Source organism: Eucalyptus grandis, chromosome 6 (assembly GCF_016545825.1).
Source record: "Eucalyptus grandis isolate ANBG69807.140 chromosome 6, ASM1654582v1, whole genome shotgun sequence".
NCBI classification, from domain to species: domain Eukaryota; kingdom Viridiplantae; phylum Streptophyta; class Magnoliopsida; order Myrtales; family Myrtaceae; genus Eucalyptus; species Eucalyptus grandis.
Genome location: NC_052617.1, coordinates 992,388 through 1,018,478, shown reverse-complemented (window position 1 = coordinate 1,018,478; position 26,091 = coordinate 992,388). Strand labels below are relative to the sequence as shown.

The 26,091-nt window shown below is 38.7% G+C and overlaps 1 protein-coding gene and 1 long non-coding RNA gene across 2 annotated transcripts; both read right to left on the bottom strand.

The window, feature by feature from the left end:
- Positions 1 to 4,488: 4,488 nt before the first annotated feature.
- Positions 4,489 to 7,063, bottom strand: LOC104451088 (patatin-like protein 2). Its single transcript, XM_039316134.1, is given in 8 exon segments — positions 4,489 to 4,848; positions 4,971 to 5,146; positions 5,271 to 5,377; positions 5,380 to 5,569; positions 5,806 to 5,967; positions 6,078 to 6,268; positions 6,363 to 6,540; positions 6,929 to 7,063. Coding segments are annotated over 8 exon segments (1,218 nt in total). The 3' UTR covers positions 4,489 to 4,769.
- Positions 7,064 to 13,467: 6,404 nt separating this feature from the next.
- LOC120294684 lies at positions 13,468 to 15,636 on the bottom strand. The gene is made up of 2 exons (XR_005551915.1): positions 14,915 to 15,636; positions 13,468 to 14,864 (listed from the first exon to the last, which is right to left on the bottom strand). It is a non-coding gene; the product is annotated as an uncharacterized LOC120294684 (long non-coding RNA).
- Positions 15,637 to 26,091: the final 10,455 nt, after the last annotated feature.

Genomic DNA, 26,091 nt, shown 5'->3' with positions numbered 1-26,091 from the left:
GAGGAACAAGATGATGATCCTGAGTACGACCCGGATGAGGACTGAGATCCCATCCCATTTTGTGAACCTTGGGTACTTGTGGATAGGTGTTAGATCGGACCTATGTTAATAGTATTGTAAAATATACTATGAGGTGTGTTTGTATAAAAGTGCAGTTAGGGTTTTCAGATGTGAAAAATATAGCCCTGCTTTTCTATCCCAAATGTTTTATTGTCTGAGGATTATTATATACTTCCACATGCGTATTAAAATGAAAGGGTCGGTAATGCGTCATGGGACGTCGCTATTAATTGACCAGATGAGGGATGGGTACGCGTTCGAGGATCGGGGCATGACACTCGCTCTCTCTCTAATTTCTATAATTACGGAGTATTATCCTTGGTCGTCGAATTTGCTGAGAAGTTTACTTTACTCCACAAGTTGGAGGCTGGAGCGGCAAACTTTTCGAGAAGGACTTAATAATACGAACAAAACAGAAGCGCGTTGGGTGTCTCGGAGAGAGAGAGAGAGAGATGGAACTTCAAATGGGTCGGGTGAGAGCTTTTTGGCCTTAGTCTTGGATACGAAGCCAGCATTTGCAGGTCGCATTTCACATTTCACACAAATTTTGACCAAAATCCCACGTACGATCTTGCCCGGAATTGTTTTAAGTTGACCGGAGATTCTTCAATCCCAGAAACTGATTGAAAAGTCAAAATTTTAAAGGGGAGCTGAACCATAATGGCCAGCTGATGATGAGAGGTCTTTTAAGGGGAGAATTGTTGGTGAGACATTCAACGCCACAAGAAAAGACTTGTAGGTTTGAACAATAAACTAAAGGCACGGGGCCATTTTGGGAGCAGCAAAACCCTAATTTCCTATGCACGTACAGTATACTATTTTCTATTTATATCTTCTGCAATTCAATCACTACATAAATAGCATTACCCTGGATGATAAACCTAAAGGCAAAAAGATCAAAGCGCGCATTCGCGGGCAACTCAAGTATTTAGAATGGGAATGATATAGATAGACTAGAAGTCACTTTCTACGAAAGTAGCAATATTGACAATGTTGTATGCCACACAGAGAAATGTTATGATAAAACTTCGTCTTGGGAAATAGGGGGAGGGAGGGGGGAGAGAGAGAGAGATTACATGAATTTGAAAGAACTGTTCCTAAAATATAAATCATTGTGCGGAGAAAAACTAAATGTACCTAAGACATCGAAATTATTCCTTAAAAAAAAAAAAAAAAAAAAGGCAAAATTGACCCATTGAAATATGAAAATTCAATGATGCGGAAACACTTTCAATATTACATGTTAATTGTGAAAAAAAAGCAATTTAAAAGAAAATATGATGCTTCTATAAATCTTCATTTCGAGTATTATCCGTAGGGTTGTGCAAAATACCCGGGAATCGCCCGGACCGCCCGGGAACCGGACCGGAACCGCCCAGTAACCGGCGGTTCTTGAGGGAACCGGTCCGGTTCCCGGTTCCGATTTATGGGAACCGGTGGGTACCGGTCTGATTTCCGGTTCCATGGGCGGATCAGCCCGCCCGCCCACTCGGACCAGACCGGAACCTTTTTAATATTAAAAAAAAATTACTAAATGAAACCCTAGATTTCATCTCACTTCCTTCATTTTCGGCTCCTAATCCTATTGCAATTTCGCTACGTTTACTTCTCCTGCCGTCCGCATCTCCACATAATTAAATTTGGTTTTTTTTTTTTATTTGGCTTGCTTTGATGTCACGTAGTCGTTCTATGTTGAAAACCAAATTGTTTCGCATCAAGATCAGTTCCATGGATCCACCCGGGAACCGGACCGGACGGGTGGATCCCGGTTCTAATTTTTCGGAACCGGTCTTTAGTGGGCGGTTCCTGATTTTAGGTCGGGAACCGCCCACCCGGACCATGCACACCCCTAATTATCCGACATAGTAGCCAACAAGTACTGAAAGAAAGCAAAGATATCCAGAAATCGTTGGCATTTGTGCACAGCGAGAGAAAAAGATAAAAATTAATAAAAGGAAAGGAAGGGGGATGAGTGTACGGTCCTGGTTTTTCATCCTTTCATATGTATGTGTCATCCAATCAACTATTAACCCAAATATCATGTGCCTGAAAGCGTCCGAAACAGCTTATCTATTGATTGGTGGAGCATCATCCATTTGTGAATAGTACTACTAAGTTAAATTAACGTTAGCTTCTGTCATGTCGTGTCTAACCGCCATTCTTAATCTTGGCCTTACCTTTGTCGTGCCATGCGTTGGTGAGATCTTTCTGTCCTTTCTTTAAGGGGATGAAATCCAAGGCAAGGCTTTTATTGTGAATATGAAAGTTACTTTTTTGGGCATAAAAAGTTTTCTAAGGCTTTCACCCAAAAAAAAAAAGTTTTATAAGGACAATTTTCTCTTTTTAGAAAAAATTCTTTGATCAGTAGCCTCACCAACTCTCCTTTAGATTTTTTGAATAAATTAATGCCCTGATATTTTCCAATATCTTGTGTTGCTTCTGCTCCTGAAATTTTCGAAAGCAAAATTTTGATATATGATGTGAGATTTATCTCATTCTTTTCACACATTACCGAAAATACTTGTTCATGTCGCACATAAAATTTACGTTCCCATCAATACTACTTATCTTCCACAAGCAAAAAAAAAAAAAAAAACAGTGACTGGGAAAATAAAGACAGTGTGCGATATACATATCATCGCTTTGATCACTTCCGTATCATTCCCATGTGCGCTACCATGAAGCACTAGCTCCAAACGCAGTTCTTTCTCTTCCCATTTTTGACCGCGAAAGCTCAGCTCACCACTGTGCTGCAAGTTTTTCTTCGTTTATTAAACACTCAAGTTGAATCCCACGTTTGACAACTCTATATCTCTATTTTCTTTTCCCTGCATATAATGTTAGGCAGCGAGAATCAGATGCAAAAAGCAGACACGGGAGATTGATGTGGCAAGTCAGATTCTATCACTTCGAAAAGTTCAGGATCGATGTTCATGAAATGAGAGGGTCAATTTAAGGGGCTTGAACGTGCATACTTGCACATGGTGATCCCATGTGCAGGCTTGATAGGCAAAGCTCTCTGACCGAACCTCTAAAGCAATTCAAAGATGGCTGGACGTTGAAAGCTAAAAGACTGTGCTTTTGATAACTAAGTGCAATGAAAGTGCGAACTTTCTTATATTAAATTTACGAAAATTTTGGTCCTCTTGCAATGGGGGATGTATCTCTTGCTTTGTAGAAACCTTTCTAGAGGTGAACCGTCAAGAGAAAACTAATGAATCATTAAGTAAATACTTAGTGCAGACTCTTCTAAAGTGCGAACTTTCTTATATTAAATTTACGAAAATTTTTGTCCTCTTGCAATGGGGAATGTATCTCTTGCTTTGTAGAAACCTTTCTAGAGGTGAACCGTCAAGAGAAAACTAATGAATCATTAAGTAGATGCTTAGTGCGGACTCTTCTAAAGTGCGAACTTTCTTATATTAAACTTACGAAAATTTTGGTCCTCTTGCAATGGGGAATGTATCTCTTGCTTTGTAGAAACCTTTCTAGAGGTGAACCGTCAAGAGAAAACTAATGAATAATTAAGTAAATGCTTAGTGCGAACTCTTCTAAACTCATACCAATCCTAACTTTGGGGTTTCAATTAAATTATTTATAATGCGATAATCAATTCAATTTGGAGTTGCCATTAATCTATTAGGGGTTTATTAGAAACCCAAGTAAAAACTAAAATGTGGGAGAACATCTTACTTTGAGAACTAGAGATTTTCGGGATCTGGGAATTTGATTACATTAGATAAATCTAACACATTTTTTTTTTATATCTTTCTCTTTATTTTAAAATTGCAATCAATCTGAGTCAATTTCAAGCCTAAACCACTAATATGCAATAGATGATTATGGAAGTGCCTAAGCAATAATTTAATAGTCAATTATCAAAGTGAAAAATAAATGCTTGAGGAGATAGAAAACCTTGATGCACTAAGCAAAATCAAAAACTAAGTTCCATTTTGTCCAATGCATAAAGGCTCTGCCAGATGTTAACTAAAAGTAAACAATGATACAATGCTTACGTAGCTGTATATGCTTTTGATGACTTGCTTCTAGTCCTTTTTTCAGTTCCCCAGCCAATGGGTAATTATCAAATTATTTATCCTAATATCCTAACATGAAAAAAAAAAAAGTTAACTAGATTCAATGGTTTTAGAATAGATTAGCATTTTAAAATTGTTAGCTCATACTTTTGGACTCATGTTTAGAAGAACAATAATGGCCAGAAAACGAGTAAAAAAAAAAAATCTTTCCACTTCAATTAAGTTATAGTCAACCTATGGAATGGTTTCTTTTAGTTACATCACTATCTACGGGGCATATTCGCGGTGAAGTGAAATATAGTCATCTTGTTTATACAACAAGATAGAATATGTGACTTAATGCACGTGTCTATGACTCTGACCACAACAAAACAATTATAATACGAAGCTGTGACAGTAATGAGAATTCATTCCATAGAAATTAGCTTACAATCATTCGTGTCCAGTGATGATGAACAATAGGGAAAGAAATTGCAGAAAATCTTAGGCCTAGCCTCCCAAGGGATTATTCAAAAGTAGAAAAGTCACTCTTAGCCGGAGGACTAAAGGAATTATTCAATAATAAAAGAATGATGAGGAGAAAAATTAATAAAAAGATAACTAGTTTGTCCCCATCTCGAAATTACAAAACCAGCAAAACTATGCAAGAAGATCGCTGGCCCTCGATTATAATCACTTCTGTGTATTGGCATGTCCATGAGGCGACCTTGCAAGGCGAAGCTGTCTCTCTTGGGAGAGTAATTTAGCAAACCTGCAGTATATATCAAAGGGGAAGCTACATTAGTCAAACCAGCCCAAAAATGCAAAAACTAGTAAAATCGTCATGTCTTTCTTATCCTGAAATTGACTGTTCGTGATTTCTAATGCATATACCTTCTCAAAGCCTCTTCGTTGGTCTCTTGGTTGGGCGTGGGCTCACACGCTCCGGTCTCCAGGTTAACCCTAGAGACCGGCTTCTTCAACAATGCCTCACCGGTTTTTACTAGGTCGTTCAGATTCTTTTTCGTGGCCACATCCACAGATGATAAATCACCCGTTAATGTATCATCCTGAAAAATCAAGCCATGAAGATGCAATGATCAGCATAAAACAGACCTATGTGTTACAATATTTTGTGGGAATACTCCTCGTCGAGGAATCTTTGAAGAGAATATCTGTGGATACTAGATATACCTGGATCCTGAGATAATTGTCGTGGAGGTGTAGGGCTTGAAACACGGCGGAGATGTGGAAGTCGACCATGTCCGCGCTGGCTTGACTGAAGACGTCGATCAGTGGGAGCCACCGCTGGTCAACCAACCCAGCACTCCCCACTTGGCTGCTTCATGTGCCGTATATTTCCCCTCAGCCTTCCTGGTACCGGTCCCGAGTGAAATCACCAAGAACCTCCGGTAATCCATTGGCTTTATAGGGAAGAAGTCTGAATTCCCTCCTATGATTGCCTTGGTCACCTCTCCCATCGCAACCAATGTCTACACAATGGGAATATGATAGATAATTAGTTTATGTCACACGTTAATTGAGAACGAACTCTCGACATTTAAGTACTTTTGTGCAAAGATGATAAAGGATAAACTGAATCAATCTAGTTACGTGTCGAGCAATTATTGACTGTGTTTATTGAAATTGATTTCTTTTAAGAATTATTCATAGGAGGAATTTCATGTTTGAGATTTCATATACAAGGAGGCCAATTTGATTATTTTACCGGATTATTTGCGGCTACGCCACCATCGATGAGGTTGAATTCCCTCACTTGGTCTGTGGGGTCCTTCGTTTCAAACTTATGGGCTGGGAGATAAGTTGGCGCGGCTGAGGTCGAAATGCATATGTCCGAGAGCAAGGCATCCATGCTCGGATCTTTCTTCAGCTGGCGACAATTTGATGAGAATAATGTTGGTTGTCCTTGTAAGAGTTCATTGTCTACATATCCTCAAAACCATAGAGAAATTTCAAGAAGAATATGAAGAGATGAATGACCTGGTAGCTAGAGAAAATAGTTGGCTGAAGGCTCTTGATATCGAACGTCGGTATCACGACGTTTGTCAATGTTTGGTGCAATCTTTTGTCTCCAAGTTTGTCCCTCACGACACTGTGAAGGTATTTTCCATCGTATTTGGGTCCCGCCATGGCTTTGATCATCTTCGTAACCAGTTTGAAAGAGCAACTGCATAGTTTTAGGGACATTTATTAATTTCTATCAGTTAAGTGATAATTAAACCATGAAGAGAGATTAGCAACTCCTTCATGTTTTTCCTTTACCTGTCTTGGGGAAGATTTTGGGGCAGTGATTGAGGTAGAAGTCTTTGATGTCTTTTGCGGCGAATACAGGGCGGTTGTTCTCATTGGGAGTGGTTAGCATGGCAGTGACAAGGCCGCCAGTGCTTGTTCCAGAAATAACGTCGAAGTAATCTGCAAGTCTTGCATCTTCGCCATCTAGTTTCTACAAAATTCGTCAAACATTTTTAGCTCAAGAGCGATGTATCACATATGGGTTACATAATTATTGGTTGCATGTACTTTATATATATTGAAAATAGTCCTGTCCTTTGAAAGTTTGCTTAGGACAAGCATGCATAAAACCTTTTACATGCATGCATTCATGCATTACGAGAACTACATGCAAATCGTCTAAGTGCATATAAATCTAATGAATATAGTTTTGTTCACACACACACACACACACACACACACATTTATATATATTATTCATGTTGACAAAATTACTTTGCAGAAATTTGTAAAGATTGTGGAAGCCTACAAATATGCTAATAGGATTGGCGAAATATATTGATAATAGATACAACAGAAGTCGTATATAGTGTGCTCACCTGAAGTTCTGACTCTAGGAAATGAAGAATGGTTCCAGGGATAAGGCCTCTTATCCCACCACCATCGATGCTCAAAATGGTGATCGAATTTCCATAAGTTGGAGGCTGAAGAGGGAAACTCGTTGCTCTTTCCATTTGTAAATGGAGTCAAACGAAACGAAATGAAGTACTTGCAAGTATGTACTCTTGGTGCCTTTGAGAGCTGTCAAAGTGAGGGAGAAAGAGGAAATGTTTTGAGCTAGTGTATCAAGTTGGGAGAAGGAGCTAGTTTGCGTGATGGCTTTCCAATGCATGAGCCATGCGTATTTATAGGCTCTCATTCCCTCTCATTTTCACTGGGTTTACGAAATGCTACGATTCAAAATTGACCGGAATCGATGGAAGTTGCTGGGAACTGGTTAAGTTGGACCCTAGACTCTTCATCAGCGGAGACCATATTGAAAAGTCCAAATTCAAAAGGGCTTCGTCAACATTGTGATCAGCCTTCAGTCACCGATGCATATGCGAAGAATTTCTGGTGAGACTTTTAGGAGACCCGTAGGTTTGAACACAGCTTGAGAGCCGCATATTGGAGTGAACTCGTACTTGGCCATGATAGTGACTAGCGAGCGACCGGCTTTGTGTGATATACCAAGGATTCATTCTAGATTTTCTTTTTTCTTTTGGCGCTATCTAAACAACTTGTTCCTGGACCAAAAAAAAAAGAAGAAGTTGTTCTCGGGGTTAGCTTTGTCTTCTTCACAAGATTAAATGGACGGTACATGAACAATGATTGGTGCATTGCTCAAACGGACTACATGGTAAGACGACTCGTACTACGGTTTTGATTTAATCAAAGTTTCGCAAAAGGAGACGAATCTGCAGTTGTTTCAACGAAGGCCCGGGGCCATTAATGAGCGCAATTCGCCCGTCTGAATTGGAAAACCACCGGAGATTGATTGATGAAGGCGGCTTTGAAATGGTTTGTCATGGAAATTTCAAGAGATGAGAAATGGTCGGACCCAATCAAATTGCGAGCCAAGTTCTCAATTTTCCGTAAACATTAAAGATGAGAGGAAAATCAAGAGAAGGGGCATCGATTTTTTTTTTTTTGATTAGTTTGTGTCCATTTCAGGATAAATATCTACTTTCGCATATTGTAGTAGTGACCCTTAATTATAGGACTTGCAGCTTATCGGCAAAAATATGTCAAAGTTATAAAGATGGAACTATTCAAAGTGATATGTCAGTATTCTTCTTTCTAGAAAATCTGCAAAACTCTTCTTACAATTGCTTAAGGACGATTAGCTATAATTAATATTGACAGTTCGTATAACCATATAAACATAATAGACTTTTTTAAGATAGATAAAACTAATTTGCAGTGTGCAATAGCTAATAGCTAGTTTTTTTTTTTTTTTTTTTTTTGTATCTTTTCTTATATGGACCTAAGATTAGGCGGATCAATGAACATCAGGTACATGAATTATCTCACTATACTTATGGACACAGTACGATGCGAGACGGAGCCCGATGTCTGACTTAAAACATTAATGAACACCCTTTCTGATCCCCTCTCGTTATGACTTGAAAGGCCTTTGCCAAAGGAAAAGAGGAAACACTTCGAAATACTAATTCCTCTTCAAATTTATCATTTCTTAACTCCCAAACTCATGGAATTAATCTTATTTAGAACGGTAATCTTGATTGTGGAATATATATGTGTGTGTATTAAAAAGTGCCTTTTGCTACTTGTTAAACAATCAAACAAGAAATCTGACCAAAAAAAAAAAAAAAAAAAACAATCAAACGAGAAAATATAACAATATCTAATGTCACTGACTGTACCTGTATTATGTATAAGTAATGCTTTACAAATAATATATAACCCATTGCTTTAATGATTTCACTGACAGGAGAAGTAATGACAATTTAAATGATTTGGCTAGATAAGTGTCCCATTTAATTACTTCGATGACTTCTTCGATTCGACATGTATAATATTTCTATCATTTCATTGGGACGGTGGACTTTTCTCGATCTGGAACCGGAGAAAAGGCAAGTCGATCTCTGGGAAAACTAAGAGATTGACCCATTGGTTTTAGGGTTTGGAAGATCTTCCCTCGCACTTTGGATAAGCCGACCCTCCAGAACGATCTTCCACGGCTAAAGGCAAGGCTTTGAACGAAAAACTTTTCTTCCTGTCTCCATGAATTTCTTCAACCTGATAAGTCTCGCTTCAACAACATAGAATTTTCTCACAATGCTTTCTGTCAATGTAAGTTCTGCCTCCATTTTGTCAAAGTACAGTAGACAATCTTTTTCTTTTGATAGAATGACACAAATGATCCATAAACTTTAGCCAAAGGTACAATATGGTTCTTATTTTTTTAGTTGTTCAATGTAATTCTTGAGTTTTAATCCAATGTACCTAAACTATATGAAAATGTTCAACATTATCTATGAACTTAAATTAATGGACAGACAATAATGAATATTTTAATATAGTCCGATGACTAGTTTGAACATATATCAAAAAGTTTATACGAACCACATTGAATAAATTAAAAGTTCAGGACCCACATTGCATATTGGACCAAAGTTCATAGATCTATGTCATTTTCCCTTTTTCTTTTCTTAAGAGTAAAGTTACCGATGAAAATTGTAAGATGGCCAAGATTGCAAAAAAATCTGGTAAGATTGCAAGACTTTATTCTAGCACGTAAATTCACAAGAATAGCCCGTAAAAACTTAATGGGCTTTCGGTGTCGGGACGTGGCTTGTGTTTATGGCAAGAGATATTGAATTGGCAAAGATAATTCGTTATATATGAGCTCTAATACATCAGCCATTTGAATCCCACTATGTGGTTATTTTTCTTTTTCTTTTCCCCTGTTGGGTTGGATTTTTTAATATGATGAATTTTTCCTCTTTAAACAATAGAGATCGAAGGATAATCATAGGAAAAATTATGAAAATAATCATCAACCTATTGTACATATGCCAAAAATATTACCCCGTGTTTTGTTTTGTTTTTCAAACTGACAAATGTTATTTTTGTCACAAATAAACTAAATCTCTAACTATCTGCTTTCTTTTTTATTTTGTGCGCTTTAATATTACTTTGATATTACTGTGCGAGTTATTTGATGTAGTGAGAGTGTTTTATTAACTCAAGTGTGATTGTAATCTCTAGTATATTGCTTGATATATAATGAAATCCTATGTTACCCGCTTCATGGAGTTAAGTCACATCGACTAACCCACAGTGTTTGATTTATTTCTTTGATCTATTTATCATTGCTTGACGCCTTCTTTTTTGCAACATAGCCGACCATAGGATAAGTAAATGAAATTGTAATTCATAACTTGATTGTATTTTGCAAGCTCATACTGGCAATATAATACATGCAAAACAATGCTCAGGAAGAATTAGATTAAAAGGTTACATCAAATGCATCAATTTGGCATATGTAATTTATACAGGAATAATGGAAAGAATAAAATAATCAAAGAATGAATGACTTGTCACCTAATAATTCAATCTTCATAATTTCCAGTATGCTGTTTGTACAAATTGTAGCATTCGATGACTACGATTGTTTCCAATTTGTGGAATTATGTCCATGAGGTGACCTTGCAAGACGAAGTTGTCTCTCATTTGAGAGTAGCTTCATAAACCTGAGAGAAAACAAGCAATTGCATTTAGTAACGCGAACTATGGATGTAACCCTTGAACTTCTTAACTACATCATAGCTTATCTCGCCCCGATCCTCGGGCATGCGCCCATCCCTCACCTTGGTTGATTAATAGCAACGTCCTAGGACGCATTGCCGATCCTTTCTTTTTAATACGCATGCAGAAGCATATAATACAAACCCTAGACAATAAAAACAATGGGATAGGAAAGTATGACTAAATTCCGAACTTTCAAAAACAACCACACCTATATACATTGCAAACTAGTGCACATATATATATGGTAGACTACTATGCCAGATTCAACTTAAATAAGTTCAGAATCAAGGTCTACAAGCAAGGGTGAGGGTTTCCCAAACTACGAGTCATCGTCCTCCTCTTCATCATCCTCCACACTCTAATTGGAGTCTTCAACAGACTGCACCGGACTTTCGAGATCTTCAAAATCCAGGTCTGCTGCATCTAGGGACCTGAAATGTTGTCCCACAACCAGGATGAGACTATGTCTCAGCAAGTTCTACCCCCTAAGACCCGATTAGTAAGAAAATATGCCTTAGGGGTTGCCTAAGCACAATCACACAATTTGAACAAACAATTGTTGATTCGCATACATCCTTACCTAGTATGCCATACCTTTCATGTTATAATTCAGCATGATACACGCACTGCACATGGCCATTAGATGATACATTTCATCAATCACACATGAGTCACGTCACAAGCGATCTTACCTAGCCATTGCCACACCCTACACGTCATCGATTCATGCGTGCATGCCATAAACGATGTGCTTAACTCATGCCTTTCAATTAATTTTGACCACAGGCACGATACCCGACACACACAAAAATACAGCCAAACAAGCTTGGTATTACGCCACACAAGCACGTTCTACACTATACAAGCCTGATATTACGCCACACAAGCACGATCAATTTTCGCCACACAGGCACGTTCTACGCCACACAAGCATGATATTACACCACACAGGCACAATTGATTATCGCCATACAAGCACGAGCTTTCCATTTAGGAGTATTGCCCACACGATTATCAAGTATAAGTTCTAGGCATGTCACAAACCAACGATACATCATCAATTTTGCACAAACCAGCAAGCATTACACCAACAACACCACAACCATGACGTAACCATTTGTGTCTCATTACACATAGTCCTCAAGGCATAACACAGAGTAACCACATCACCAAATGTACAATTTTCAGCAAGTAAAGCATCAAGAACCATCATAACTCATAATCGACTCTAATCGGTAAAATAGGTCCACTCGCATGCCTCCAAGTTTAAATCCAGAAATCTAATCAAACGAGTTCAGAAAAATCCCAAATTTGAATATGTTGTAATAGACACATAAATGAACAATTTTCATGAAACACCTAAACACAGATCCTTCTAGATTCGGCCCAATAAATCGCTCAAACCAGTACAAAGCTGTGTCTGTTTTCCAGAAAGTCTGTTTTCCGAAATCAGCTTGGTTCGAGATCTAAACCATGTCCATTTGATCTGAAATTTGATTATGTTAAACTAAAAGATATGAGAAACAACTTTTTTGAAGCAACCATTTTCAAATTTGAACCCTAAGAGTTGATAAAAACTCCTAGAATCCTCAAAGGTCACCAGTTACACCACAGTCTGAGATTCTGTTTGCAAATGACGGAGATGATATCTCCATCTTTAAAGTCTCCAAAAATCTTGAGAAAAATATATGTTGTAGTTAAGGATGTCTAGAACATTTCTTAAGAAGACATCAACCTCAAAATCATAACCCATTTCGTTCCACAAAAAGGGCAGACATAGAGGGTCTAGAAATTCAAACTGCAGGAATTCTATTGGATTCGACTAATCCATCATCAATTGCACAAATCTCACTAATTAAGTTACACTAATCCACTCTAAGGCTAATCTATTATACCATCCTAGCTTATCACTAATCCATACTTAAGTTAATCTAAACAACCATTAAGCATCATTAACCGACTAATAAGGGATTAGTGAGCAAAACTTACTCGTTTACCAATCTATTCAGATCGAAACATTGGGAACGTCGCAAAGGAAGTTTTACTCCAAAGCGGGCCTAGGGACCGAGACCTACAAACACCTCAAAATGAGCCTATAAGTGGCTGCGAGACCCACTTTTCTGCTTGCTGGTCGCTTTTGGAAATGGAGAGAAAGCAACTCGATTTAGTGTGGTGAGTGTCGCGACCCGATCTCGCCGCCCCCTTGAAATGATATCCAAGGATGGGAAAGGTCGGGTTTAGGGGTACTTGATCTCGAGATCACGAGCTCTCCCAAGCTCGTACCCCGCGTGACAGTAGGTTGTCGCGATCCATACCCACATAAGCGACACACCTAAAAAGGGAGTCGAATGTGGATATCGAATTTAAGGGTACTTTTACCATGGTAGCCCTCTCGATAGTACGCTCCACCCATTAGGATGGCATCACTTCATCCTTTGGGCTACCCCCACATCGAGTATGCTAAACCATAGTGAGTTTCATCGAAACTCATACCCCGCGTGACAACGGATTTATTTATATGATCTAGGTATTTAACAACCTAAAAAAATATACAGGAGTCGCCACTAGCCTCAACTTTGGGGGTCGGCTAGAAACCCAATCGAGGGTCGGGAGTGTTCCTCGATTCCTACGCAACCAGATATCTAGGTTCGGGGACTTGGGTTACGCTAATATTGCTATTAGCGCCCTTTCGGTACCTAAACAGTATGTTGTGCTTTTCCTAACATGTCCATGCGTTTCTTTTATATTTTCAGGATCATCAATTTCTATACTAAGTGATCATGCGTGGTTGATCATTTTCATGCTATTCTATTTCTAAAAATAAAAAGGAAAACAACCAATGAAATTGAAATTGCAAAACGTTAAGTAAGCAATCAAGGAAAAACAGTAAATCTATCAGGCAATCCTAAAAAATATAAAAGAGAAAACAAACGAGAAAGAAAGGAAACCCGCAACTCGTCGGGCTTTATACAATGCATAAAACCCGAGACATGTGTCGGGAAAACAAAAAGTACAAGACAATGGTCGGAATGGACATCGACCTCCACCACCTTCATGCCTTCTCCATCCTCAAGGTCCTAATCTAAACCTAATCTAAGAAATTTATGACTAGGTGCATACAAATGAAAGAAACAATCATCACGTATCGAAACAATCAAAAGCAAGACATTCTTTTATGTTCACAAAGAGTGACTAAAGTCACAAAGTCTTCTAGATCAAATTCTAAGTGGTATCCCAAGATTCATCATTATTATATGTCACATCTAAATTCTTCATCATAGAAACTAGACACTCAACATAGGCTCAATAAAAACGCAATCGTCAGCTATTTCATCCTAAAATTTCTATGGCAGGTGAATCAGCATATGAGGAACAAATTTCATGAAGAAACATCCTAAAATTCTAGACACGTGAATTTATAACATCTTGGAAGAGATCAAAGTCAATTGAAAGTAGAATAGAGCAGCAAGGCAAACATACAACCCCTTTTTTAGTTTTTATGTGAAGGACAACTTTCATGAAGGACCTAATCCCAAACTCCTCACACAAAAATTTGTATTAAATTCACAAGTATTCGAGGTTATAGAAACAAAGCATGCTTTCTAGACCAAGACAAATTCCAAATTTCAATATCAGCAAATTTACGCATGAACAGCAAACATCAATTACACGTGATCTCCATTTAACCCACTAAAAGCACACATGATTGCATTCTAGTAAACTTTATACGGGAAATGCGGTAAGACACAAGCATTGCAACTTTAATGGGACATCGGAACGTAGGTAAACATAATGCAATGGGAATTAACTATTTATGATTGAGCCAAAAATCACAAAGCACAGCATGTAGATTGAAGATAAGGAGAGAAAATAAGCATAGGAAATCAGCCAAAATGGATCACTAAAACCACACATTTTCATCATAAACCTAAGCTTATGCTCTTTCTCATAAACCAGATCTATCAAGAGAACGGGAAGTAGTTGAATGATGACCCATGTATTTAAAGTGAGCGTCTATATAGATGAGAAAAATTCAGGACCTTTCTGGACTAAGAGGTTAAAAGCTTAGGTAACATCAAGATATGGCACCAGCATTGACATATAAAAAGAGGTAAAAACAGCAATCTACCTTTCTTATATCTACAAAAGTGGGAGTTAAGCTAGCCACCTTTCTTACATTTCTGAACAAGGCCAAACAGGAAAATCAAATGCAGGCACCTTTCTTACATTTCTGAACAAGGCCAATCAGGAAAATCAAATGTAGGCACCTTTCTTACATTTCTGAACAAGGCCAATCAGGAAAATCAAATGCAGGGATACATCTATCGGTCCTATGGAACTTGAAAATGACCACCGAATGAAGTGAACAAGCAAGATGACATGCTTCCTGTTTCAAGACATTTAAATTTCTTTATTGCTGTGGCTAAAGATATATCCCTACCCATCTAAATTCTAATATCCAATCACACCGAAGGTAACAACTAGAAAACAAAATTTTGATTCAATACATCATCAAATTTGAAAGAAATATGTTGGAGATAAAACTCATAATCCCAACAATGTTCCTCCACAGGTCAGCATCTGATATAGGTAAACTCGTAACTATTACAACTACAAAAATGCTAAGAACAATCAAGAGCAATTCCAACATCATCATATTTTCTATTTATCTGCATATACCACACAGAGAACTATTTAAGAGAGGGAGTGCGTCAATTCGTGCATGAGACAGAGCAATTAAGAGGGAGAGAGATAGAAAAAAAAAACCTGATCAAGCTAGGGACAGAAATCCGTTGTCACTGATCAATTTTGGAGCTGTGCCGAGACTTCCTACTCAGCGCGAACCTGAACCCTGATATCTCGAGCTCCGGAAGGGTGTGATCCGCGACGAACGCGTCGGATTGATAAGCGAGTGAGCGTCCGAAAGAGGGATAGAGGGGTCAGAATCCAACACCCAAACGGATGCCAACAGAAATCAAAACCCTAACAAATCGTGGAGGATGGAAAAAGAGCTCACCGCTCGAGCAAAAAATCCAGCGAGAAGAAATCGGTCAAGAGTCGCTGTAGTTACTGCTAATACGCTTCAGATCTGAACCTCCTCCGATCAAGTTTTCAGAGAGCAAGCGTCGCCAGTCTTCAATTTCAGATCCTTGCTAACGCGAGAAAGAAAAAACCTTAGCCTTCGACTTGAACTCAACGGAGAAGTATTGGAGACGGATGCGGAAACTCCTCCGATGGACCGCGAGCGAAGTCGAGACTTGGGATCCGAGATCTGAGTCCTAGCGGCCGCGTCTTTGAAATGAGCTTCGAGCGCTCAGTCGGCCGAGAGAAGACGAGGTCCGCGAGAGGAAGATCGCCAGTCCACGAGCTCAAGAGATGGTATGAAGATGATCCGAGGAGAAACGTAAGAAAGATGCCGCCATTGACGTCGTGGGAGGGCTAGGGTTCCGCTGCAACTGCCTCGAACTCCATTGATGACCCCGCAAAAAAAATACGAACGCCCAGAGAGAGAGAGAGAGCTCGTGTAAGGAGAGAGAGAAACCGTGTGAGGAGAGAGAAAGTCTGTGCGAAGTCCCCTCTCACCGTCCGCGATTCCCCTTTTTATGCTCCCTCTTTTTTTTTTTTTTCTTTTTTGTTGTTTTCTTTTTATTCTAACTTTTCTTTTGCTTTTCATTTCATTTCATTTTTTTTGTTTTGTTTTCATTTTCACTTTCATTTCATTTTTTTTTTTTTTATGCTTTCCTTCATCCATTTTTTTCTTTTGGGCTCTTTGTTCTTTTTGTCTCTTCTTCTTTTTTTTCTTTTTTTTCTAATTTTTTTTGTCTTTCTTTGTTTTCTTTTTGGCTCTTTATTTTTTTTATATTTTTGCAAACAATGGACGTTAAAAAAGAAAAAGATAACATTTCGGGTGTCAACAGCTGCCCCTCTTTGAGTGGGAGCTCGAAGAGGTTCCACTCAAAGATAAAATTGATACCCGAAATTTTTAACCGACTCAACTTTGAAGATAGAAAAAGATAAAAGCAAAGATAGTTGGTTAGGGACATACCAGATACTTACCTTTGCTCATCATGGTATCTGAACTCTTGTTGGGGTTTATTCATTCTATCTCTGTTTCTCTCTCTCATGGAATGGAATGAAGACACTGAAATCACTAAATGGAAAAGGAATGGTTTAAGGATAACCTACGAATCGTATGGTTTAAACTGGGAGAAAGGTCTCACCGTGTAAAAACGGGTTTCGACTGGATGCGATAGTCTCACCGTGTAAAAACGGGTTTCGACTGGATGCGATATCTCACCGTGTAAAAACGGGTTTCGACTGGAAGAAAGATCTCACCGTGTAAAAACGGGTTTTGACTAGGAGAAAAGTCTCACCGTGTAAAAACGGGTTTCGACCGGAAGAAAAGTCTCACCATATACCAATGGGTTTCGACTGAGAAGAAGGTCTCACCGTATACGAACGGGTTTCGACCAGGTATGATAGTCTCACCGTATACAAACGGGTTTTGACCGGGAAAAAGGTCTTACTGTGTGGTTTAAGGATGTACCCACGAACCTAGGAGACAAGGTTTAAGGATAACCTGGAACCTAGTGGTTTAAGGATGGACTCACGAACCTAGTGGTTTAAGGATAGACCCACGAACCTAGTGGTTTAAGGATAGACCCACGAACCTAGTGTGGTTTAAGGATGCACTCACGAACCTAGTGGTTTAAGGATAGACCCACGAACCTAGTGGTTTAAGGATGAACCCACGAACCTAAGAGACAAGGTTTAAGGATAACCTGGATCCTAGTGGTTTAAGGATGGACCCACGAACCTAGTGGTTTAAGGATAGACCCACGAACCTAGTGGTTTAAGGATGGACCCACGAACCTAAAAGACAAGGTTTAAGAATAATCTGGAACCTAATGGTTTAAGGATAGACCCACGAACCTAGTGGTTTAAGGATATACCCACGAACCTAGAAAACAAGGTTTAAGGATAACCTGGAACCTAATGGTTTAAGGATAGACCCACGAACCTAGTGGTTTAAGGATATACCCACGAACCTAGTGGTTTAAGGATATACCCACGAACCTAGTGGACAAGGTTTTAAGATGACCTAGAACTTGGGGACAAGGTTTTAAGTTGACCTAGAACTTGGGGACAAGGTTTTAAGTTGACCTAGAACTTGGGGACAAGGTTTTAAGATGACCTAGAACTTGGGGACAAGGTTTTAAGTTGACCTAAAACTTGGGGACAAGGTTTTAAGATGACCTAGAACTTGGGGACAAGGTTTTAAGTTGACCTAGAACTTGGGGACAAGGTTTTAAGATGACCTAGAACTTGAGGACAAGGTTTTAAGTTGACCTAAAATTTGGGGACAAGGTTTTAAGTTGACCTAGAACTTGGAGACAAGGTTTTAAGATAACCTAGAACTTAAGAGACAATGATATGGTTTAAGGTGACCAAGAACCGGTTCACTAAGGAACAAATATTTTGAAAAAGAGTTTCAAGATTACTTGAGAGCCAATCTTGCAAAATAATGCCAATTATCAAATCTTTTCAGAGGGGATTTTAACAAAATGAGATTTGATTAACCATCTAAGGGTTAAGTCAAATATGCCAAGTGGAAATATCCTAATCAAAAAGGTCTTTCACACCGACTCTCAAAAAGGGCTTTGTTCCTAACCATTGATATGGGAAAACTGTTTAATCCTCACTAGAGAAGTCTCACTCAACCTATGTCTATGGCTTTCGGAAACGTTCACAGTGAATACAATCCATTGATCAAAAGGTCTTTTAAATGGACCGTAATGATGGCTTGGTCATGGGCTTACACAAAGGGTATGCATTTTGAGGCCAAGAAATGAATATGCAATCAATATCTTCATCGGGTTTACAAGTCAAGAACCTTGAAGATAAGATAAGATAGGATTGCTTCCACTCCTTCTAGCAGTAGCTCCTATGTGATACTCTCATTTCAACTCGAACCATCCCAATCGGAAGAGACTTCGGATAAGGGTTGTAATGTTGGTTCGGGTAAGGCTTAGAAATGCTTGAAAAACTTTCAGATATCAAAAGGTTAAAAAGTGAGTGATTATCTTGGCATCATTACCATCACACGACTTCTCAAAAATTCGACTCTTGAAATTTAACCTATCTCGAGAGTCCTTTGGGTAATTTGTCTTGAGACATGAGAGCTTTGCTCTTCGTTCTAATGATATTGCTTGCAATACATGTTTTCTCTTGCAAGATGTTTCTTTTGTTTTTCAATGAATGATCTTTTGCATGATCATCGATTTCACTCTTTTTTGCATTCTTGCTTTTCTTTGCATTTTTTTCATGGGCATTGGCCTTGCTTTTACCAGGCATACTGCTTTTTCATGCCCCCTAGTTTTCATTCTCTTTTGAGTATCTAGGACTCTCGAGTGGCATTTACAAACATCACCAATATTCTCAATTTTGTTGGTAAATCATGTGCCTTGCCCCAAAGTGTGGGGGAGATAATCATCACCTGGGGTTATGAAAGAATTGCATATGGCTCAAATTGGCTAAGCAATGGATAATTGTGTTTGTGGTAGTGAACGGAATGCTCTTCGTCACTTTGGGATGCTTCGAGTCTCGATAAGAAATCACCTGAAGCCAGCACAAGAAGATTAATGCAAGTGAAAGCAATAAAATCTTTCTTAATCTTTTGCTCCATAATTTCCAACCAAGACCCTCCATTTTGCCCCAATGTGGGGTTGTTCTTGACAGGGTTATTTTAGAAATGCTCCCTATTTGGCTCAAAGTGGCTTGCAAGGGATATCAATAGTGTTTCGGGATTGAGAAATGAAATGCCTTTATCATCTCAAATCATGTATTCACTGTGAATAAATCCTATGCCCTAAGACATGGTTCTTTCCACTCAATTCTCTCAAAGAGTGTATGAGGACGTGTTTGGTAAAGGGGTTGCCTCTCATCAATTTAGGCACTACCACCTGGCATAGTTAACAATCCTTTTCAAGTTTTCTAAAACTCACTTTGGTTAAATTCAACTCCTTGGGGAAATGAAAATATAATGAAATTTTGTCTGAAAGGACATGTTTCCTTGACCCTACTAGGGAGATTTTGGAAGTAAGATTGAACAACATTTGTAGACGGTAACAGGGCTTTGCTTAGCACATAGGTTCATTTCTAGAGTTCTAACTGTACTTCTAGAGTTCTAACCGACTCTAAAGTTTAAACTGACTCTTTTGGCATTCTAAGGAACATGGTCACTTCTAAGTTCTAAAGAAGAATGAACACTTTTAAAAGTTTTGCACTCTTGAGATGAACCTCTTGCGGACAGGTAGAATCTTCGTCAGAGATCCTGCAAAATGAACAAACATGCGGATGCAATATGTATGCATGCAATGCATGATGTAAACATCCTAAAATGGCTCAGATTCAATCCAAAAATGGCTCAAAGGCCTTTTCACTTTATTCATGGATAATACTTCTTGACAGAATCAGCATTTACAGGTCTTGGCAATTCATGACCATCCATTTCTACAAGAATTAGTGCCCCACCAGGTAGCACTTTCTTTACAATATATGGACCTTCATAGTTTGGAGTAAACTTCCCACGAGGATCCTGGAATGATAGGTAAAACCTTCCTCAAGACAAGATCGTTGATCTCAAAATGTCTTGGTCTAACTTTGCGATTAAATGACTTAGCTACTCTCTTCTGATAGCTTTGTCCATGGCATAAGGCTTTTACCCTCTTTTCATCAATCATATTAAGTTGTTCAAATCTTTGTTGAACCCATTCAGCTTTAGAGAGCTTGATTTGAGAAAGTACCCTTAGTGAAGGAATTTCCACTTCCACGGGTATCGACTTCCGTTCCATAAACCAATGAGAACGGTGTTGCCCCAGTCGAAGTACGAATTGAAGTTCGATAAGCAAACAAAGCATATGGCAACCGATCATGCCAATCACGATAATTTTCCGCCGTTTTGGCTAAAATCTTCTTGATGTTCTTATTTGCCGCTTCCACAGCTCCATTCATTTGTGGGCGATAAGGAGAAGAATTCAAATGGCGAATGTGGAATTCTCCAAGTAAACCATCCACCACTTTATTGTTCAAGTTTGATCCATTATACGTGATGATCGCTTCGGGAACTCCATATCGGGCGATGATATCACGACGGATGAATTTTGCCACACTCTTTGCAGTAACATGGGCATAAGAATTGGCTTCAATCCATTTGGTGAAGTAATCAATGGCTACCAAGATAAAACGATGTCCATTTGATGCTTTAGGATTAATTGGTCCGATGATGTCGATGCCCCACATTGAAAAGGCCGGGACTCGACATTTGATGTAGCTCATTAGGAGGAGCATTGATTTTGTCTCCATAGACTTGGCATTGATGACAGCACCTCACATGCTGAATACAATCGGCTTCCATGGTCAACCAATAGTAACCAAGCCTCATAATTTTTCTAGCCAAGAGATGACCGTTCATATGTGGACCACACTCTCCTTCATGTATTTCTTTCATCAGGAGTCTAGCCTCTTGTGCATCCACACATTTCAGTAAAACTGAATCAAAAGACCTTTTATAGAGGGCTCCTCCACCGAGGAAGAATTTAGATGCCAACTTCATCAAATATTTTCGATCATTGGCTTGACTCCTGGGGAATTTGCCTTCTCGAAGGTAATTCATGATGTCATAATACCGGGGTTGACAATCGGGTTCTTCTTCTATCATCAGCAATAAGCGAGGCTTTTTCAAAACGTCGATTTGCAAAGGATCGACGCTCAAACCATCAGTTACTTGCAACATCGAAGATAAAGTTGCCAAGGCATCAAAGAAACTGATTTTGTGATCTCGGAGATAATCAAAAGAGATCTCGTCAAATTCCTTGACCAAGTCTTCGAGATATTCATGGTAAGGGATTAATTTTACATCCCGTGTTTGCCATTCACCATCCGTCTGGTGGATGATGAGTGCAGAATCACCATAAACTTGAAGCTTTCTGACTTTCATATCGATGGCTAATTGTAAGCCAATGATGCACGCTTCATATTCAGAAATATTGTTGGTACAAGGGAATACCAACTTTGCGGCTCTTGGATAATGTTGACCTTAGGGGATATTAAAGCGCCCGGTGCGAACAAAAGGTTAACTGCACCATCAAAGTACATGGTCCACTTATCATGTGAGACCAAATAAATCCGTTCATCGATTTCATCCCAATCATTAGATTTCCCGGGATATTCGGCTAACATATCAGCTATAGCTCGCCCTTTGATGGACTTTTGTGCCATGCTTTGAATATCAAACTCAGAGAGTAATATTTGCCATTTAGCGAGCCTTCCAACCAATGCAGGCTTTTCCAAAAGATATTTGATCGGGTCATTCTCAGTCACCAAAAGGATGTGGTGATGCAAAGTGTATTGTCTCAGTCGGTGTAAAACCCAAATCAAGGCCACACAGGTCTTTTCCACGTTAGAATATCGAATCTCGGAAGTAGTAAACTTCTTACTGAGGTAATATATGGCATGCTCTATTCCATCCCTTGGTCTTTTTTGTGCTAACATGGCTCCTAAAGACTCCTCATGAATGGTGAGATACAAGATCAGAGGCACGCCTTGGATAGGTGGTACAAGTACAGGAGATTGCGAAAGATATTGCTTCAGTTCTTCAAATGATTTCCGGCATTCTTCATCCAGTTGACCTTAGCGTTCTTCTTTAATAGCTTGAAGAATGGCTTAGCGAGTTCGACAATTGAGAGATAAATCTTGCAACATAATTCAATCTTCCCAATAAGCTTCGGACTTCTTTAACGGTAGAAGGAGGTTTCAAATCGCATATGGCCTTCACCTTAGAGGGATCTATCTCGATACCCTTGTTACTAACCATAAATCCAAGAAGCTTTCAGACTTTGCCCCAAATATGCATTTTGCGGGGTTAAGCCTCAGCTTGAATTTCCTAACTCTTATATGATTTAATATGTATTTTATATATTGAGTTGGCATTATAAAGTTTGGTATTACTTTGTATACATGCATAGTGATTGTTTGATCTGCTTAGAAGATATGTACTACTCATTGAGCTATTGTTGTTCATTCCACTCCTCCTTTAATCTTTTCAAGTTCCTCGGTTAGCAGCGAATAGAGCGAGTGCGTCGTCGGTGGGAAACTTTTTGGGGAGTTCTATTTTTGGGTATGGTCAAAGGAAATGGTGTACATATTCCTTGCTAGTGGTTGGATTGTCTGAGTTCTAATTGTATATTTCTTTTTGGTGGATTATAAAAACTCTGATGTTGCAACCAATCTGTTGGTCTATTTGATATGTATATATATATATATATATATGTAAGTTGATATCAAGATATTGGTTGTGTTTAAGGCTACGTCCTTTGTGTGGAAGGACGGCCGTGTCATCCCCATTCTTTGTGATTTTGGGGTGTGACAAGAATTGTGAGGAAGTCATTGTCTGAATGCTTTTTCACACCCAGGGTCAACTCAGGTTAGGGGCATTGCGGATAGTAGTAGCACATGATCAAGTGTCATTTTCCACTCTCCATCTCCTTCAAGTGATTTAAGCTCAAACCGACAAGAGCCCAGTCTCATCACTTGCTTTGAGTACTCCATCAGCATTTCTCTGCCAGAGAATTTTTGATGCATCAGAAAACTGATGCTGTAAAAGTATGGTCGGACAGATTCCCAGAGAACTCCAGAAAGTGTAATGGTTTGTATCAATTCAGGAGCAAAAGCTTGGTATTGCTATCGCTAGAATGCAAATAAAGTCAACCACCAAGGAACATGCTATTTTCTGCCCAAAAAGAATGAAACAACCACCTCCGAGGTTCCCGCCAGTGAAAATGATCAATCATTGAGGATCATCTTACTGATCCATCTCATTGATTGGGACTTGACGCAAGCTTATATGCTATGACATGTGCAGTGGAACTCGGGTGGGAAATGTCATGCACATTCAGCGGTAGCAATTGGTCTAGCCAACTGAACGAAGGACCGGACACTTTCATTTCCTCAGTGTTCAACCCCTATTCCCACGGTTTTAATGGAAAGGTATGCAAATAACTCAAGTATCATCTACTTGCTAGTTTAGCCCTCGATTAAAGCAGTTGCCTTGCAAAGTATTGTACAGTGAAAAGCAGTTGCCTTGCACCTGTATGAACTACTGCAATTTTTTCGCAAACTATCTTTGCTAATTTACTTTGCGAATTTGTTCATGAATTTTCCCTATTCTGAAAAGTGAAAAACGCAAGCGAAGCCATTGGCTCACGTGCAAGCTTCGGGCAACTCCTCAGGCTGGGGAGGCTCTGGTCCCATTGTGCAAAATATACTGTCCCTCCAATCAGCAGCCACCGAATTATAAAGGGCCATGTTGCTTTTGTATATGACCTTCTTTGTTAAGTCAATGGTGTAGAATCCTTTCTTGGCCTCAAGTCTCCTGCTCGAAGAACCTGCGCGACCCCTCCATCACCTCCTCCAAGAGGTTCTCAGGGACCCCATGGTTGATCACCTGGAAGAAACCCCATTTTTCCAGTGCTTGCCCGATATTCCGCACCGTCTCCTTGTGACAGGCGGGGCCCGCATTTGCGCATCCTACATTAATCACTGGGATGCCATGCGATTTTCACCGCAGGCCATGCTGTCAGGTGGCCGGACAAATATTCGGGGGACTTGGGTGATCCCGGCATCCACAGGGCCTTTGACTCCGGCCTTAGTCTCATTGAATGCTCTCAATTCGCTCACTCGGTCATGTTCGGTGTCTGCGGTGATGACCATTGTGTGCTCTGTCAGGAGGCCTTACCTTGTTTGAGCAAGTTGGGTCTTGATGAAGTTCACTTTACGTGGTTATATAGTGGTGATATTTGATATCCACCATTTTTTGATTTAGAGAAGAAGCTAAACACAAGGGACATGAAGGTTGTCAAGAGTTGAGTTTTCTTTTAAATGAAATTTGGCTCAAGAAGATATCAAACACTGGGAGTCGGCAACTTAAGAATTCCTTGTTTCTCGACTAAGAAAGTGTTTGTCGCCACATCCATAAAAGCACATGTTAACGGTATCTTCAAGTAAAATAGGGAGGAAAACGTTTTCCAAAAACGTTTTCCAATTGGGATTATTACATGGTTGGATAGATAGACTTTGATAGTTGCTTGTCCAAATCTTGTGCATTCTCATCGTCTTTTTTCTCTCTCTTTTTTTTTTTTGAATAAAAAAACATGATTAATTTACCTGGGGGCTATGTGGAGCTCACAAATGTTTACTTAACTATCGAAACATTATATTTAATAAAATGAAGAAATGAGGAGAAATAAGAAGAGATAAACTAATTATTTAAATATATTAATTAAAAATTATAATTAATTAATCAATTTCCTAACAAGAGGCAATCCAATATTATTTCATTCATTCCTTACTCGAGAGTTTTTTTTTTCACATTTATGCATAAACATGATTGATGCAAACAATACGGAAGAGCTTGTTAATTTTTACTAAACTATTGAAACATTTTAATTAATAAAATGAGGTATGGTGAAAATAGAAGGAGATTAATTGATTATTAAACATATGAATTATAAGCCACAAGTAATTAATTGATTTCCTAGCAAATAAAATTTATTTTCTTTCATTCCTTCTTTTTCAAATATATTGATGCACACAATATCGGAAAGGTTCATGAATTAATAACTAATTATATGATAACTATTTAAAACTCTAAACAAAGCAAAAATAGAAATCATAAATTGTGAAAGATCAGGTAACATGTATGCTACTTTCCCCACATAAATTACCCTTGAGAAAAGAGTTAGTAGCAAAATAATGTAATTAGTATTTAAATTTTGATACTCCCGTCAGCAGCCCTATATTATATATTATGACATAAAAACATATAAAAAAATCTAATTAATGTACAACCGCAAAAAGAATAAACTATATATATAATCACAATGTTGCCATACTATTTATGTAGTGTACAAAAATGTCTCAAATTATAAGAGTATGTACACTGGAAACTACTTAGAGATTCGTTACTTAAAAATGAGCATTGTAATATTTTGACGTTCGTCAATATCATAAATATAAAAGCTTCATTAAACTTAAATAATTTTCCACAATACCAACTAAATTACAACAAATCTACTTCAACTGGTTCTAAAATATTGAAACCCGAAAGAAACCTAGTACTATATAATGTACATAACGCCCCAAAATTGGATAAAGACCTCGGCTTCTCTCTGCCTTTGGGTTGGGCTGAACTGACCCAATTAATCTTTTGTTTCCACCACCCTTCACCTCACTGCCATTTTCATGCCGCCATCCATAACCCTACTCTCAAACCCAACTCGAGCCCTCTCACCGTCTTGGCAAGTCAATCCACAAAATTGCTCGCCCATTCTTCAAAAGCAACAATTTAAGAAGAAGAATTGCTAGGAATTGGAGACTAGATCGGGTC